The sequence below is a fragment of the Bubalus kerabau genome, chromosome 3 (genome assembly GCF_029407905.1).
Source record: "Bubalus kerabau isolate K-KA32 ecotype Philippines breed swamp buffalo chromosome 3, PCC_UOA_SB_1v2, whole genome shotgun sequence".
NCBI lineage: Eukaryota > Metazoa > Chordata > Mammalia > Artiodactyla > Bovidae > Bubalus > Bubalus kerabau.
In genome coordinates, this window is record NC_073626.1 from 39,356,640 (window position 1) to 39,375,840 (window position 19,201).

Consider the following 19,201-nt stretch of genomic DNA (forward strand, 5'->3'; position numbering starts at 1 on the left):
GGAGGTGGGTCATAGAGGATCCTGCTGTGATGTATGTCAGAGAGTGTTTTGCCTATGTTCTCCTCTAGGAGTTTTATCGTTTCTGGTCTTATGTTTAGATCTTTAATCCATTTTGAATTTATTTTTGTGTATGGTGTTAGAAAGTGTTCTAGTTTCATTCTTTTACAAGTGGTTGACCAGATTTCCCAGCACCACTTGTTAAAGAGATTGTCTTTAATCCATTGTATATTCTTGCCTCCTTTGTCAAAGATAAGGTGTCCATATGTGCGTGGATTTATCTCTGAGCTTTCTATTTTGTTCCATTGATCTATATTTCTGTCTTTGTGCCAGTACCATACTGTCTTGATAACTGTGGCTTTGTAGTAGAGCCTGAAGTCAGGTAGGTTGATTCCTCCAGTTCCATTCTTCTTTCTCAAGATCGCTTTGGCTATTCGAGGTTTTTTGTATTTCCATACAAATTGTGAAATTATTTGTTCTAGCTCTGTGAAGAATGCTGTTGGTAGCTTGATAGGGATTGCATTGAATCTATAGATTGCTTTGGGTAGTATACTCATTTTCACTATATTGATTCTTCCAATCCATGAACATGGTATATTTCTCCATCTGTTAGTGTCCTCTTTGATTTCTTTCACCAGTGTTTTATAGTTTTCTATATATAGGTCTTTAGTTTCTTTAGGTAGATATATTCCTAAGTATTTTATTCTTTCCATTGCAATGGTGAATGGAATTGTTTCCTTAATTTCTCTTTCTGTTTTCTCATTATTAGTGTATAGGAATGCAAGGGATTTCTGTGTGTTGATTTTATATTCTGCAACTTTACTATAGTCATTGATTAGTTCTAGTAATTTTCTGGTGGAGTCTTTAGGGTTTTCTATGTAGAGGATCATGTCATCTGCAAACAGTGAGAGCTTTACTTCTTCTTTTCCAATTTGGATTCCTTTTATTTCTTTTTCTGCTCTGATTGCTGTGGCCAAGACTTCCAAAACTATGTTGAAAAGTAATGGTGAAAGTGGGCACCCTTGTCTTGTTCCTGACTTTAGAGGAAATGCTTTTAATTTTTCACCATTGAGGATAATGTTTGCTGTGGGTTTGTCATATATAGCTTTTATTATGTTGAGGTATGTTCCTTCTATTCCTGCTTTCTGGAGAGTTTTGATCATAAATGGATGTTGAATTTTGTCAAAGGCTTTCTCTGCATCTATTGAGATAATCATATGGTTTTTATTTTTCAATTTGTTAATGTGGTGTATTACATTGATTGATTTGTGGATATTGAAGAATTGAATCAGTTCTAATGAGGTGGATGAAACTGGAGCCTATTATACAGAGTGAAGTAAACCAGAAAGAAAAACACCAATACAGTATACTAACGCATATATATGGAATTTAGAAAGATGGTAACAGTAACCCTGTGTACGAGACAGCAAAAGAAACACTGATATATAGAACAGTCTTATGGACTCTGTGGGAGAGGGAGAGGGTGGGAAGATTTGGGAGAATGGCATTGAAACATGTAAAATATCATGTATGAAACGAGTTGCCAGTCCAGGTTCGATGCACGATACTGGATGCTTGGGGCTGGTGCACTGGGACGACCCAGAGGAATGGTATGGGGAGGGAGGAGGGAGGAGGGTTCGGGATGGGGAACACATGTATACCTGTGGCGGATTCATTTCGATATTTGGCAAAACTAATATAATAAAATAAAATTTTTTAAAAAATGCAAAAAAAAAATAAATAAAAAAAAATAAAAATGATGAGCTTTTCAGAGTAGAATATAACTGACTTATTTATTTAATGGGTGATATTATTATTCAAATAAATACTGTGAACTTTAAAAAATAAGTTGTTGGACTATTTATCATTAATTTACATCAAACGACACTCCAATGTTCAGCTTCAGCTTCACTATTAGGCCAAAACATGCTATTTGAATGTGGCTTCAGTGTCAGCCTTAGGAAGGTTAAGTAGCTGAATGGCAACTGCAATACTGATTCTTTCAAGACACGTCTACAGTCAGCCCTTCATATTCATGGCTTCCAAGTCCTTGGATTCAATCAACTTCCATCAAAAGTATTGGGGGCAGGGGTGGGGGGAATTCCAGCAAGTTTCAAAAAGCAAAACTTGAATTTGTCTCACACTGGAAACTATTCACATAGCATTTACAACCATTTACATAGAATTATCATGTATTAGGTACTATAAATAATCGGGATTATTTTAGAGTATATGGGAGGATATGCACAGGTTATATGCAAACACTACCCACTGTATGCAATTGAGTTCTCCCAGGAGTCTTGGCACTAATCCTCCATGGATACTGAGGGACGGCTATATATATCAATGTTTTATTTGCATATACATGTATCAACTACTTAATATATTTAATAAGTTAATGACTACTGCAAATGATAGATTTTACCTGAAACATCATTGGCTCTGTGGCAGATGAAAAGTTTAGACTTTTAGATAACTGTACTTCTGGGTCATATTTTTTCAAATAGGCCTTAATCATTACAGTTTTTGCAGTTCCCTGCTCCCCTGTGAGTAAAACAGCCTGCAATAGTAGGATAATCATGTTAAAAGGTGTTATAAAATGTTTAGTTTTAAACATATTATGGTTCTAGTAGCCATTCTTTCATTCTATAAATTAACGGTAGGTTTTAGTTACTTTTAAGAATTAAACCTACATCAAAATAAATCCTAGTTGAATTAAAGACATAAATGTACAATGCATGCTGGAAGAAAATGTACTGGAAGAAAACGTGGGTGAGTGGTCATGTGACCAGGGGAGGGACTTTGCAGGCAGACATCCACTTTCCTTAGCAAGCTGAAAATCAGCAGAGTTCGAGCGTATTTTGGGAACCGGAGTTCATTTGCCGAACAGGTTTCTTTGAAATGACACCACCTCCAGCCCTTTGAACTTTACTTTTCCCACTTGTGGTTGTAAAAAGAGTTGTGTTTCTTACATGGTTTGCAATGATCTAAGAAACTGAGGAAACACAGGCTACTGGCCCCACATATCACAGGGATGACTTTAGTGAGTCCAGACTCGAATCTTTCCGCACATGGAAAGTGCTAAATTCCTTAACTTGAGATACCTGGGTTTTTGTTTGTTTGTTTGTTTTCATTAAAAAACATCATTTCATGATGTTCCGACTACCTGGTCTTTGGTTACAAAAATTTCTATGTGTCCTGACCTCCCCCCCAAACTCTGCCTCCTCAGAACACTATCTGAGATGCTGTGTCCTGGACTTGAAGTCTGAAGAATGTCCACCAAATAGGTACAGGGAGGGAGGTGGGAGGGGGGGTTCAGGATGGGGAACACGTGGTGGATTCATGTTGATGTATGGCAAAACCAATACAATATTGTAATTAGCCTCCAATTAAAATAAATAAATTTAAATAAAAAAACATAACTCTCAGCTTTTAGATTGTGCATTTTTTTCAGTCAACAAAACTATCAAACTTACTTTATGCTGTTTTGCAATGGTGTCTATCAAAAAATTTGTTCTAACATTGTCAACATTTGGAACCAAAATTGATGAATATTCTGGAACACTGTCAGTTGGATAATAATACGGCTGAAGCTTCTTATTCCAATGCTCCCAATCACCTATGCAATAATTAAAATGGATCTTAATAAAACTGCATTCTTCAAAAGTTATCTCAGCATACAAAAATATAAGTGCTATAAACAATCAACAGAAATAAACATTTAAAACATCTTCATAAAATATGTTAACCTATCTGCTAAGCTAATGTACGTGGCATCTGAGAATTTAAATTTGTTTTGCCTCTTTACAAAATCACCTTTAAATTATTATTTATCTAGAGAGCTCTGACCTAAAATGGAATTATAACCAATGATATGTTTAGTATCTAGTAGGAAAGCCACATTAACTAAAAGGATGGGAAAGACCAAAACAAGGATAATAGATTACCAGACTTAGGATGCTTACCATGAGAAATGGGAAAAAAATAAACCTAGCCCTAAAGCTAGGTTAACAGAATGCCCAGATCCCTGACTTATAGCTACTACCAATAGCTCTTCTAGAAGCTCAGACTGTAAGGAATCTGCCTGCAATGCAGGAGACCCGGTTCCATCCCTGGGTTGGGAAGATGCCCTGGAGAAGAAGGGCTACCCACTCTAGAATTCTTGCCTGGAGGATCCAGAGAAGAAAAGTTGAAGTAGAACAGAGAAGCAGAGTTGTACATGCTGAGTGACTAACACAACAACAACATTATTGTTATAATAAGCATTATAAGTACATTCCATCAATTCTAAGAAAAGTATCTTATTTACATTTTAGCATCTCTGGAAAGCACCATTCAATCTATGGTGTCAGCATCACTGTTAGTCATGCAAACTTGGCCAGAGATGTTTATATTGTGGTCATTTAAATGGAACGACCCTCATTGTTGATTGCATTCTTGAATTTAACCGCCATTTTAAAAATCTTCCAAAAGAACCACGATTCAGAAATTTACCCAAAAAGTAACTGTGTACATAGAATGCATGGAAAGAGAGAGGAAGAGTACACATTTGATAGCAGCAAAGCAAATATTCATCATTGGAGGAACAGCCCTGATTTCAACTTTCCTTGCAAATTATGGAGTCCTATGGTATGTGTATGTTTAAGTTTTAAGGATTAAACATTAGTGGCTAAAGGGTTTTCCATAGAGGCTGCATCTTGTGCACCACTGTGTAGTTAGCAAAGTGGGCACACTGTTGGATGTGAGAGCTGCGCTTGTTCCACATTCTTGCTAGAATTTGGTATTATGAACCTTGCCATTTTCAGTTCAGTTCAGTTCAGTCACTCAGTCGTGTCCGACTCTTTGCGACCCCATGAATCACTGCATGCCAGGCCTCCCTGTCCATCACCAACTCCAGGAGTTTACCCAAACTCATGTCCATTGAGTCGGTGATGCCATCCAGCCATCTCATCCTCTGTCATCCCCTTCTCCTCCTGCCCCCAATCCCTCCCAGCATCAGAGTCTTTTCCAATGAGTCAACTCTTCGCATCAGGTGGCCAAAGTATTGGAGTTTCAGCTTCAACATCAGTCTTTCCAATGAACACTCAGGACTGATCTCCTTTAGGATGGACTGGTTGGATCTCCTTGCAGTCCAAGGGACTCCCAACAGTCTTCTCCAACACCACAGTTCAAAAGCATCAGTTCTTTGGCACTCAGCTTTCTTTATAGTCCAACTCTCACATCCATGCATGACCACTGGAAAAACCACAGCCTTGACTAGACGGATCTTTGTTGGCAAAGTAATGTCTCTGCTTTTCAATATACTGTCTAGGTTGGTCATAACTTTCCTTTCAAGGAGTAAGCGTCTTTTAATTTCATGGCTGCAGTCACCATCTGCAGTGATTTTGGAGCCCAGAAAAAGTCAGCCACTGTTTCCACTGTTTCCCCATCTATTTGCCATAAAGTGATGGTACCAGATGCCATGATCTTAATTTTCTGAATGTTGAGCTTTAAGCCAACTTTTTCACTCTCCTCTTTCACTTTCATCAAGAGGCTCTTTGGTTCTTCTTCACTTTCTGCCATAAGGGTGGTGTCATCTGCCTATCTGAGGTTATTGATATTCCCATTTTAGGCATTAAATTAATTAGAATTTAGTCATTCTAGTGACTGTGAAGTGATACTCCATTGCAATTTTAATTTGCATTTCCCTGATGAGCAATCATGTTGAATATCTCTTCATATTCTCTTTTTCACCATTCATAAATCTTTGGTACAGCATCTATTTAAAGTTATTGCCCATTTAAAAAATTTAGATTGGCTGTCTACTTGTTATTATTGAATTGCAAGAGTTCTTTATGTATTCTGGATAAAATTCTTTTATCAGATATATGTCTCTTAAAAATTTGTTTCCATTCTGTGGCCAAAATGGGTCATTTTATTTTCATAGTGACTTTTAAAGAGATGTTAACTTTAGTGAAATCATGACATAGTGTTACATCTTTGTTTTTTAAAAATTGATTTGGTTATTCTTTGCATTCCCATAAAAGTTTATAATTCATTTATAAATTTCAACCAAAAAAAAAACCTATTGAGATTTTTCATTGTGATTGCACTAAGTATATAGATCAGTTCAGGGAAAGTAACATCTTAAGAATACTGTATTTTCTGATTTGTAAACCAGATTTATCTTTCCATTTATTCAGGGCTTCTTTAATTTCTCTCAGCAGTTTTATAGTTTTCAGTATACAAATTTTTATACATATTTCATTAAATTTATCCTTATATATTTCATTTTTGGATGCCATTTTGAATTCTATATTAAAATTTCAGTTTCCAATTTGTTGTGAGCATACAGAAATACAAATTATTATTATATACTGTTCTTTCATTCCGTTACCTTGCTAAACTCATTATACTAGTTCTAACAACATTTTGGAGGGAGGTTATAATATCTGCAAGTAAAGAGAAATTTACTTGGTTTCTTCCAATTTGTAGGTATTTTATTTGTGTGTGTGTTTGTATTAATTTATTTACTGACTTTTTGCACTGGCTAAAACATCCGGTACAATGCTGAACAGAAGTGGTGAGAAAGGATATTCTTGTTTCTGAACCTGGGAAGTAGTCAGTCTTTCACCATTAAGTATTTGTACAGTTACTAAGTCATGTCTGATTCTGTGTGACTCCATGGACTGCAGCACACCATTCAGTATATTTAGCTTTTTTGAAGATATTCTTTATCATAATGATGAAGTTTCTAATTCTAGTATCCTGCGAGTTTCGTCATAGTTTTATCATAGAAAAATTGCTATCATCCTTCTACCATAGAAGAATGTTAAAATTTTGTCAAATGTACTTTCTGCATCTATTTAGATGACATATAAATTGCTTGGTTTTTTGTATATCAATATGGTGAATTACACTGACTGGTTTTTAAATGTTAATCCAATCTTCCACCCCTAGAATAAATGCCCAGCATCTATACTGTCAAATGTACTTTCATTAACATAGTTTCTAATAATCACTTCTTATTTTAACATGTTTAGGGTCTGTAGTAATGTTTCCTCTCTCAAGCTGGCTCATGGTAATCTACATCTTCTCTTTTTCCCCCCAGTCTCTTTCGTAAGAGATTGACCAATTTTACCGCTCTTTCCAAAGAACCATCTTTGGATTGGCTCTAGATTGTAAGAGAATTAACATCTAGATTTAAGGATTCATTTCATAATTAGCTTCTGAGATGGCTGGATGGCATCACTGACTCGATGGACGTGAGTCTGAGTGAACTCCGGGAGTTGGTGATGGACAGAGAGGCCTGGCGTGCTGTGATTCATGGAGTCGCGAAGAGTCGGACACGACTGAGCGACTGAACTGAACTGAAGCTGGGCCCTGACACCTATGGTGGGTTAGGGGGCTGCGGCATGGGACTTTGCCAAGTCTGCTACACATAAGTAGGGTCCCTATCTGCTTGCTTAATTCTCTGCTTATTCTGATGTTTCCAACAAAGAAGTTCTAATACTGCATTACCACACTTTGCATCATGAAGAGTCTGTGTTCTCTATACTTCTACCCTTCCTCTTCAAGCAATAGAAAAAGAAACTTATTTATGTTAGACTTCACTTAGATAACTGCAAAAGGTGAAGTCAAGAGCCTCTATAACCATTCCCAGCTCATATGCAAAATCCTAGTCTTGTTTCCATAGATGCACTTTAAAAATAGTATTAGCAATTATGTTATTCACAATTGGCTTAACATTTCCCATAGAAGATTTTATGGAGTTTATCTCTATTCCATTAAAAAAAATGTTATTTTGTTTCAGACGTAAGTCACTGTGCTTACCATAATCAGTAACATAGAACTCATACATGGTTTGAGTCAAGCCTTTAGGTATTTCTGGTAAATCTAGCTTGCTTTCATGACTTCGCATAAAAGCTTCAAGCTTGTCTCTGCTTTCTAATTCCAGAAGGGCTCCTAAACTCCACATTAGAGCAAACACAAATAATTTATGAAGATGTTCGACACACGAAATGCCACCTTCTTCTTTGGAGGGGATTAAGCCTTCCAGAAGATTGAGAGACTGAAAATATTTAAAATACAATAAAATTAAGTGTTATATTTAGATTTTAAAATAAACATTTAAATATAATAATAACTTTAAAAGAAGGAGAGAACGAGAGAAGAAAACAAATATATCCCCAGTTATGGCTTGATCAGTGTCCTACAGCCAGTGGCATTTAGAAGAAAAGTCATTCTGCTTTAGGCAGACTGCATGACTGCACAGAAAAGACACCAAACTGGGAATGTGGAGGTGTAGTTTCTTCCCCCAACTCATGCCACTAACATCTCTGAGTCTCAGTTTCCTAATCTGGGAAGCAAAAAGCCTAGACTAGATGTTTCCTTAGGTAGTTTCCAGTTCTAAAGTTTGGTTATTCCAAATTTTATAGATCAAAGATTTTATTTATTTTTAACATGTTGCAAGGCTCAGCACACTGTGGCCCCAGGGGCCAGCCACTTGCTTAGCAAATGAAGTGTTTCTGAAACACAGTCTCATCCATTGTGTCTGGCTGTTTCTGTATTGCAACAGTAGAGCTGAGGGGTTGGGATGGAAAGTTGTGCAAAGCCTAGAACATTGACTATTTGCCCCGTCAAGAAAGGTGTGTCAACTCCCACATGGCATCAGAAAAAAAAACAGTATCTATAGTAAGACATCCTTTGTCTTTCAAAATAAAATCATTTCAATGATTTGTGAGCTTCGTGAATTATTTCTAAGCCACCCAGCCTCCCTGACTGATGTCCCCCGTACTGACAGAGAATCAGAGCACTAGAATGGATAATAAGCGATCACCTATGGACTAGAATCAGGACAGCCTTTGAAAAATCTAAGGGATAGGGTAGGGAGGGAGATGGGAGGGAGGTTCAGGATGGAGGGGACACATGTACACCTACGGCCAATTCATATTGCTGTACGACAAAAACCACCATCAAATTGCAAAGTAATTATCCTCCAATTAAATAAATAAATCTTTTAAAAAACAAATATAAAAGAAACAGAAAAAAGAGAGAGAGAGAGAAAGAAATTCATGATTAGTTCTGTTTCTTCCAAAGACTTGAAAGGAAAACTGAGTAGAGGGGAAAAACATGAGGTTACAAACTACTTGGAGAGCCGCTTCGAGGCTTTCCCTATCTAATACACACACTAAATGTGCAAAGCCGAGACTTCCACCCAAATTTTCCTGTTTGCCACCAGCTCCTTGTTGTGCTTTCTGTAGAACTACCAGCTCTATTTATCTTGTCTGCTCTCATTTTTGGACACTCTTTCTGGGAAGGTTAGACTGAGCTTGAATGGTGGGAAAGATAGTTCATTCCACTTCCCCTGACAATACTACCCTGGGAGGTGAAACTCATGAAGAGATGGCAGTAAGTGAATCAAAAAGATCTTTAATAGGAATCCAAATTCTCAGACGCTTCAATGCCACATCACAGAAAGATTTTGATGGACTCTGTGAACCTTCCATTTCAGATACCTCTAAACTGCAACTGAGTGTGTGTGTGGGAGGTGGCAGGAATTTCAAATCTTAAGTAATAAGTGTACAAAAAACATATCTTACTTGCACAATATAGTTGCACTCTAAGAGCTGCATTTTCGGATTGAGGTTCAGTTTCATAAATGTATATGCATCCTCAAATATTTTATCATACAGAGTTAGGAATACATTATTTTCCTGAGTAGTACGCTTCTTCAACCATGCCTACAGCAAAGAAACAGAATCTCTGTTTATAAGAGAGCAAGACATGGAGAAAGCGAGACATGTAAAGACACTAAACGCGCTTCTGTAGGTCTCCAGTCCCCACCTGCAGTATTGGTCTCCAGCTGAGGGCAGAGCTGCTGATGTACACCATGCCCATCCTAGAAACCGTGGCTGGAGAGGCGTTCTCGATATTGTGGACTTCAAACAAAAGCTTGCAGCTTGGGGCCATGGGGATGCGATCTCCGTTGGCCAGTGTGAGGGTTTTATTGTCATCCAACACGGAATTTAAGTTCTCAATCCAAATGGCATCCACAGGGCCATCTAAAACGAGGAAAATGTTTTCACCTGCCAAAAATAAGAACAGAAAATCACTTTTCACCTGTGGATGATCAAAAAGGAAAATTAAATACTGAGTTGCAGATAAACTGGCAGGAAAAAATAATGATCAGCAGAAAAGAGTTTGCGTGTACCTTTTTTAGCTTTTAATGTTTTTCTCCACAGAGTAGAAAAAATCCCGTCTGTCCAGTCATTGGTCGCTGTGTCCAGTCGGCCAAACATCTGAGGAGCGGTAATAGCTTTGGGATTCATTCTCATCTCCCTGTGAGGCCTTCCACACTCTGTCAGTGCCTTCATCAGGATTGTTATGACCATTGTCTTCCCAGACCCGCTGGGCCCAAGAGTCATCAAACCATGACGGACCAGAGACGTCTCATACAACTACACAATGAGATGATCAATCAAAAAATATAACTTAGGAGTCTCCTGCACACGTTCATAGAAGTCATGTGAAGAAATTTTAAAAGCTTTAAACAGGATCTTAAAAGCTTTAGATAGTAACTGGTTCAGTACTTAAAAATGGAATATGACCCCCCCAAAACTTTGTTTCATGGAAGGTGAGTAGCAAACTTTTAAAATGTTAAAAGTGAGAAAGTGATGACAATGTGGGACTTTAATTACATTTTGGGAGTAATCAATTCAGGATCTAGTTTTTCTGTCTCAAACTACTTGATATGACATACTCCTTGTCATTTCAGTTTGCTGATAACATAGAAGTGGTTTTTCCACAAACAGGCTTTCTCTGTATCACATGTGGTGATACTGTCCCCTAGTGGTGGAAAGCAGCGATACACACCATCTCTGCCAAGACCCAAGTTAAACATCAGGCTTCTGGTTCCCCAGAGGCACAGCTGGACGTTGAGTTTCCTGTACAAGTGAATGACCACCAGGGAAACTTTTAATGGAGTAAGGGAAGGACAGGAACGGGGACAGGTCAAGCATGGTGTGACTGAAGACAAAAATCCTGTAGAGGGGAGACTTAAGACTGGTCCTCGGGGCACCTTTATACCTCTCTGTTTCAACTGGAAGCAGAACTTGACTTTTTGACTGCATCACCCATAAGTCTTTATCGAGTGTTCTGTTGGTTTTTTTAATTATTTATTTGGCTGTGCCAGCTCTTAGTTGCAGCATGCAGGATCAAGTTTCCTAATCAGGGATCAAACCCAGGCCCCCTGCATTGGGAATGCATAGTATTAACCACTAGACCACCAGGGAACTCCCCACATCACCCATATGTCCTTAACTAAGGAAGGGTTGTTTGGGGGTAGGGGAGAAAAAACTCCCATGCACTGTCTGCACTTTGCACCTTCCAGAAAAAATGGCACTGACCCTCCTGCAGAGAGTGGTGTATTTGGGATTGGAATCACAGTTCTAGAAGTCAGGGAAGGAGTGCAAGGTTGAGGTAAGAGAGATTCAAGGAGACATACAAAGAACATGGACAGTGTCTGTTACAAAGTCCTCTCTACAGTTTTCTTAATGAAAACAAAAAGTCAAAGGTCTCATAGCTGATCAGAGTAAAATTTGAGTTACTTTCCTAAGTTTTAGATAGAAATGTATTAGCTCTGTAATCCATAGTTTAAAAGCAACAGAGGTACTGGCCATATTATATTCAACGGTAATGTGTTTGACATTAAGTAACAACACAATATTCTAGTCCCCCACCAACTGAGAGAAGATTTCAGTGCTCAGTATACTGTATGCATTGCTGTTCAGTGGCTAAGTCATGTCCGACTCTGCGCCCTCATGAACTGCAACACACCAGGCTTCTCTGTCTTTCACTATCTCCCTGAGTTTGCTCAAACTCATGTCCATTGAGTCAGTGATGCCATCCAACCATATCATCCTCTCTCACCCCCTTCTCCTCCTGCTCTCCATCTTTCTCAGCATCAGGGGCTTTTAAAATGAGTCAGCTCTTCCATCAGGTGGCCAAAGTATTGGAGCTTCACCATCAGTCCTTTCAGTGAATATTCAGGGTTGATTTCCTTCAGGATTGACTGGTTTGATCTCCTTGCTATCCAAGAGACTCTCAAGAGCCTTCTCTAGTACCATAGTTCAAAAGCATCAATTCTTCAGTGCTCAGTCTTCTTTATGGTCCGATTTTCACATCCTGTATGACTACTGGCAAAACCATAGCTTTGACTATACAGACCTTTTTCAGTAAAGTGATGTCTCTGCTTTTTAATATGCTGTCTAGGTTTGTCATTGCTTTTCTTCCAAGGACCAAGCGTCTTTTCAAGTCACTGTCCACAGTGATTTTGGAGCCCAAGAAAATAAAATCTGTCACTGTTTCCACTTTTCCCCCATCTATTTGCCATGAAGTGATGGGACCAGATGTGATGATCTTAGTTTTCTGAATGTTGAGTTTTATGCCAGTTTTTTCACTCTCCACCTGCACCCTCATTAAGAGGCTCTTCAATTCCTCTTCACTTTCTACCATTAGACAGGTGTCATCTGCATATCTGAGGTTGTTAATATTTCTCCTGGCAATCTTGATTCCATCTTGTGCTTTATCCAGCCTGGCATTTTTCATGATGTACTCTGCATAGAAGTTAAGTAAGCAGGGTGACAATATACAGCCTTGATGTACTCCTTTCCCAATTTTGAACCAGGCCATTGTTCCATATCCGATTCTAACTCTTGCTTCTTGTCTTGCATGCAGGTTTTTTGGGAGGAAGATAAGGTGGTCTGGTGTTCCCATCTCTTTAAGAATTTTCCACAGTTTGTTGTGATTCATACAGTCAAAAGTGTTAGTATGGTCAATGAAACAGAAGTAGATTTTTTTTTTTTGTAATTCCCTTGCTTTTTGTATCATCTAGCAGATGTTGGCAATTTGACCTCTGGTTCCTCTACCTTTTCTAAATCCAGCTTGTGCATCTGAAGTTCTCAATTCCCCTGTATGCACATCACATGTAAAGTGAGGTTTTCCCAGGATTTTTTTTAATGGAATGATTTCCATTACATAGATGATGAAAAATACCTTGATTTCTCCCCATATATTTTCTTTGTAAGATCTGAGTCTGTCTCATACACTTGCACTGCTTACAAGAGTAAGTTAAGAATCATTACTTTTCAAATGCTGTTTTTGACACTTTCCACAATTTCAATGCTTTCATTTTCCAAGGCACGGGAAAATACTCCCAATGCGTCAAGCTCATAGGGATTTAATTCAGCAACTCTGCAACAGTTTCAGGGATCTTCCTGATAAAATCACTGATAGGTTGTCACAAGGATAAAATGTAATTGACAGAAACACACCAAGAGACACAGGCAAAGGATTTAGTTTAGGTGTGAACACGCCCACACACAAAGCAGAAACAGAGTAGCAGCCACAGATTCCTCGGGCTCCATGCCCCACGAAGGCCCCCAGCTATGGCATTCCATTTCCCTGTGGGGTTTTTTGTGGTTTTTTTTTGGTCATGCTGCACAGCTCGTGAGATTCCAGTTCCCCAACCAAGAATGGAACCCAAGGCCCCTGCAGTGGAAACACAGAATCCCAACTACTGGACCATCAGGGAAGTCCCTCCCTGCATTTTCATAACCTGCTATCTCCTCCCAGCTATTCTCGAGATTCTGGTTACCACCTAACCTCATGGGTGTAAGTAACTTCAGTAAGTGCTTGGTTAGTGTGAAGCAGGGTAAAACCATGCTAAAGTCCTTAGTACTAACACCCCCCGCTGAGGACTCTTCTTGTAATGATGTGCTTTATTTAGTCTCAACCTTAACATCAAGCAAGACTAATATCACAAGTTCTTCTCTCCAAATGACAACCTCTAACAACACTCATTGAGCATCATACTGATAATAGATGAAAAATATTTTACCTGCACGAGTTTGAGATTCCAGGGTGGATGGTTAATCAAACCTTCCAGCTGAACCTGGTTGGCGACTGCAGCTTGCAGTTCCACGTAACTATTACTATCTAGTTGTAATCCTGGAAACAGGTCATTGATTAAGCTGAGGAACAGGGGTTCATCTTCATCAATCTAAGGTGGCAAAGAATAAATTTACTCATTTAGGTCAAAAATGAAGCTCATAGCACTTATCATCTCATGCCCAAATAATCATATTATTCTCCTGGCCACACCTGTATGCTCTAGCACTTTCTCCCAAACACCACCCCTGAGTCCACATTACCTACAGCATTGCACCCAAATTTCCCTGGCATTTACATTAAAAAGAATGAAATAATGCCATTTTCAGCAACATGGATGGACCTAGAGATTGTTGTACTGAGTGAAGTAAGTCAGACATAGAAGGGGAAACATCTCTCTTATATGCGGAATCTAAAAGGAAATGATAGGAATGAACTTACAAAACAGAAAGAGACTCATAGACTTAGAGAATGAACTGGACGGTTGCCAGAGGGGTGAAGGAGAGGATGGGGGGAAGCGATACTTAGAGTCTGAGATGGACACGTAGACACTGCTAAAATGGATAGCTAAAATGGATAAAAAGATCTGCTTTATAGCACGGGGAACTCTATTCAATAATACGTGGCAGCCTGGACAGGAGGGAAGTTTGGTGGAAACTGGATTTATATACATGTATGACTGAGTCCCTTTGCTGTTCACCTGAAACTGTCACAACATTGTTAATCGGCCATACCCCAAGACAAAATGTTTTTAAAAAAACTCTGTCGGCATTTAATGTCTTCTCCAATCTACTGCTCCAGGGTTTGATCTCATTACTTTATCATACGACAGGTATATGCATTAACCTTAAAAACGTGTAAGTAATAGCTCTAATCCCAAGAGAACAGAGTATTAACATTCTACTTTAATTAGGAAAATATCTGTAGTTTAACATCAGAAAGTCTTGTGGATTTTGGTTTCAGTTTCTCAACTGACTATGATGGTGGGTGAGTCCTACAAACGTGGCTCCCTCATAAGGAGATCCATGGCCCCCAGGGTGGCTGTGAGACTCAAACAAGACAGTACCCGTGAAAAGATTCTGTAATAAAGTGAAGTATGCAGATGTTAGCTGTTAGTTTTGTAACTAGAACGCGAGTTCCTAAGGTCCACTCCTTCCTCAACCGTGTACTGCCAGGGCACGGACACCATACGCAGCTCCAAGAAGCCCCGAATAAAAGCCGCATGAAGCTGCCCATCAGCTAGTTCACGACCACATGGCTGTATCTGTGAAAAGTGTGCAAGCAGTGAAATAACTATCATAATCTCCACAGCAAACCGGAGAAGGCAATGGCACCCCACTCCAGTACTCTTGCCTGGAAAATCCCATGGACAGAGGAGCCTGGTGGGCTGCAGTCCATGGGGTCGCGAAGAGTCAGACACGACTGAGCGACTTCACTTTCACTTTTCACTTTCATGCATTGAAGGCAATGACAACCCACTCCAGTACTCTGAAGTGACTTAGCAGCAGCAGCCACCATTTAACGCACATTTAGAAAATAGAAATGGTGTTGATGTTTTGGCAGAGACATAGTTAAAGCTAGTCACATACAGACAAAGCAAAAAGCTCTGGTGGTTCCCTATGAATCCAGATTTTCATGTTTAGAATCTGTGTTACATTATGAATAATGGACTAACATTTGGGGGCTGGAGCCCACTGTTGAAGCCTATTTTATGGCATTTGCAAGGATGCATTTCTGGCCCCTGTGGTTCATACAAAGCCATGGGTTTTTTTTCTTGGGGGCGGGAGGAGGGTGCCTTCTTCCAGAAGCCCAGTCAGTGGTAACTTCACATACATAACCCAACACACACCCATGTTAACAGCTCTTTTTGAGCCCAATCCCACTTGTCAGCTAGGTCAAAATCTTGAAAGAGAAATTAACCCAGAAAATAAAGATACCAATTTAGAAAGGTTCATATCTCTCAGTCCTCTCATGACCGTGCTTAATTCACTATCTTCTGGTCTGGCTCTTTTTTGAGATCCAAGTGTCCTCAATACAGATAGAATATTTCTCAACCCAAAGTCGTAATGAACCTAGGATGAGAAAAGAAATAAAGAGGATCATCCAGCTGAAAAATGCTAAGTGCAGACTCACTGTGTACATGGCACTTATATACTGTAGTTTTGGAGTGACTGAGCGGCAGAGCTCTGTTAGCTCACTTCTCCGGCCTTTCTTTTGACTGAAAAAGATGACTTCACTGGAAACATCAAGCTGGGTGACAGTGCTCACACATGATTTTCTGAGAACAATACACTCTGATAGTCAGAGGGGCAACCATTTAAAATGCATGACCAACTGGTTACATACTATGTGATTCACCTTATGTAACATGCTTGAAATAACACAATTACAGAGACGTAGAAAAGATTAGGCCTATGAGGGGATACAGAGTTTGGGAGAGAGGTAAGCGTGGCTATAAGGGGTAGCGGGAGGGTACTTGGTGGGGATAAACAATTCTGTTTTCTATGACATAATTGGATAGAACTACACACACTCAGACGGTAAAAGCGTCTGTCTGCAATATAGGCGACCCGGGTTCGATTCCTGGATTGGGAAGATCCCCTGGAGAAGGAAATGGCAGCCCACTCCAGTATTCTTGCCTGGAAAATTCCATGGACGGCAGAGCCTGGTAGGCTACTGTCCATGGGGTCGCAAAGAGTTGGACACAACTGAGCGACTTCACTTCATTTCACTTCATACACACACACACACACGAGTGCATGTGAAGTCTTAGGAATCTCTGTTTATTGTCCATTGTCAATCTTCTGGTTTGGTTATTGTACTACAATTATGTCAACAGGATGACGAGTACACAGGACATCTCGTACATGTCTTTGCAACTTCCTGGGAATCTATAATTATTTCAACTTAGGAAAGTTTTTAAAATACATAATCAAAAGTTCAAGTTAATTATAAACATATCTTAGGAAAGAGTCAAGGAATTTTTTTAACTCCCTAATTAGTACTTATCAAAATTGCAAGTTAAAAAACAAGTTCCATAGCGAAGGGGAAAATAGATGTACAAAGTTACCTGCTTAGTAAGTTGCTCTTCACAGAGTTTGTAAAGTACATAAAACTTTTGAGCCAAGATAACATTTTCAAGAAAACCACAGCTTGCAAGTTTAACTCGCATAATGATCTGCAAATTAACAGTGAGACCTTTCAGTTTTAGTAAAGAACAGGTAAAGAACATAAATCGTATTATGGCTTTAAATCCTGATGCATACCTGTCTATCAGGAACCATCATAGCAACAGTTCTGAACTGAATTTTCAAGTTCTCTGGTAGTTCCTGGCGCCCAGCATACCCAGGGTTCTAAAAGTTAAAATTATTTAATTTTTAATTGTTGACATAATTTTCATTTCTTGAATACAAATTATCAATACATTTCAAATCCCTAATTCAGATTCTAAGAAGGTATTGAAAAACATTCGATTCATAAAATATCCCTCTTTTCACAAAAATATGTATTGGACCATCTGTATTTATTAATGTCACATTACTTTCTCTCACACATTTTCATTCTCACTATATTAATAAAGTAATACACATGTGCATATGTACACCCGTACGTACACACACACCACTTTATGTAGCAAAAAATAAGCCTCTGCGTATCTATTTGTTAAAGAAAATGAAATAAAACTGAATAAATACTGGGATAATTATGATCTAAAATATGTTACTTAAAGAAAAAGAAAATTTAGGATTTCATACTAATCAATTTACTGAGGCAATTTTTATTTCCTCTCTTCAATTATTCTTTTTTTTGCCAGAAAATGTTTTTATCTTGCCTTACCTTTTGAAGGACATTTGCATGGAGTATATAACTATTGTTGCTAGGTTTGTCTTTTTTATTAATGTTTCCTATTTGCTTTGTGTGTGTGTGTGTCTTTGTTTTTGAATTGGAAGATAACTGCTTTACAATATTGTGTTGGTTTCTGCTGTACAACAACACAAATTATTCTTTACAGTCAGAATTATAGAGTTCTGTGGCTGACAAATAGCCACAAATAGCTGACAAATAGTTTCTTTTTACTATTAAAAAAAACACACACAGTGATGAAGGGAAACAAAGACAGGAATGATGAGAAAAACATTAAAAAGGACAAAAGGTGAGACATGAGAAGGAAGCTAATAAGTAGCAAAAGACTGAGAATAGACCAGACCCAAAAATCCCAAGCGATAAGGTGAGGATGTTCGAAGACAAGTAAGGCAAAGAGGAAAGTGCGTGAGGAAACCTTCAGTCCCTGAGCATTTACTGGGCATGGTCAATAGACCAGATAACTTTCCAGGTGCTGGGGACGCAAAGATGGCTGGCTGCCTTTCAATACTCCTATTTTTCATTCTTAGTCACAGAACTTCAGCTCCAAGCTGGGTGCATCACCATGCAGATTTAAAACTACATTTCCCAGCCTGCCCTGCAGCTGGTGAGATTAAATTCTACCCTGTGAGTCACAAAGGGACACAGTGTATGAAAGGGACAGTGTATGAAATACACTTGATGTCTGATTGAAGGGAGTTGATTCAGTCAATTGGCTGCAACAGAGATGCTTCTGTAGCACCTTGGGCTATAAGGTGACCTTGAAAATGGAAACCATGATGGTGTAGAAACCTCAAAGAATCTCAAAAGAATACATACTTAAGTTACTATTCCTCATATCTCAGGTATTCACAGCCTAATGCAATATCTAATTGATATTTCCAAAATTATTCTTAATCCAAGGGCAAGCTTCTTTTTTTTTTAATTTAAATTTATTTATTTTAATTGGAGGCTAATTACTTTTCAATATTGTATTGGTTTTGCCATACATCAACATGAATCTGCCACGGGTGTACACATGTTCCCCATCCTGAACCCCCCTCCCACCTCCCTCCCCGTACCATCCCTCTGGGTCATCCCAGTGCACCAGCCCCAAGCATCCTGTATCCTGCAATGAACCTGGTCTGGCAATTCGTTTCTTATATGATATTATACATGTTTCAATGCCATTCTCCCAAATCATCTCACCCTCTCCCTCTCCCAGAGTCCAAAAGACTGTTCTATACATCTATGTCTCTTTTGCTGTCTCGCGTACAGGGTTATCATTACCATCTTTCTAAATTCCATATATATGCATTAGTATGCAGATGACACCACCCTTATGGCAGAAAGTGAAGAGGAACTAAAAAGCCTCTTGATGAAAGTGAAAGAGGAGAGTGAAAAAGTTGGCTTAAAGCTCAACATTCAGAAAACA

General features: G+C 38.8%; 1 protein-coding gene across 2 annotated transcripts in view; it reads right to left on the minus strand.

Moving 5' to 3' along the window:
• Positions 1-19,201, minus strand: part of DNAH8 (dynein axonemal heavy chain 8) — a 328,991-nt gene that overhangs the window by 161,872 nt on the left and 147,918 nt on the right. For both annotated transcript variants that reach the window (XM_055571493.1, XM_055571494.1), the window contains exons 43-52: positions 17,193-17,279; positions 16,997-17,104; positions 15,864-15,998; positions 13,877-14,038; positions 10,190-10,436; positions 9,823-10,064; positions 9,579-9,719; positions 7,810-8,047; positions 3,474-3,616; positions 2,423-2,557 (exon numbers count right to left, since the gene is read on the minus strand). In XM_055571493.1, the coding sequence (XP_055427468.1) occupies positions 2,423-2,557; positions 3,474-3,616; positions 7,810-8,047; positions 9,579-9,719; positions 9,823-10,064; positions 10,190-10,436; positions 13,877-14,038; positions 15,864-15,998; positions 16,997-17,104; positions 17,193-17,279 (1,638 nt within the window). The remainder of the gene's footprint in view (positions 1-2,422; positions 2,558-3,473; positions 3,617-7,809; positions 8,048-9,578; positions 9,720-9,822; positions 10,065-10,189; positions 10,437-13,876; positions 14,039-15,863; positions 15,999-16,996; positions 17,105-17,192; positions 17,280-19,201) is intronic.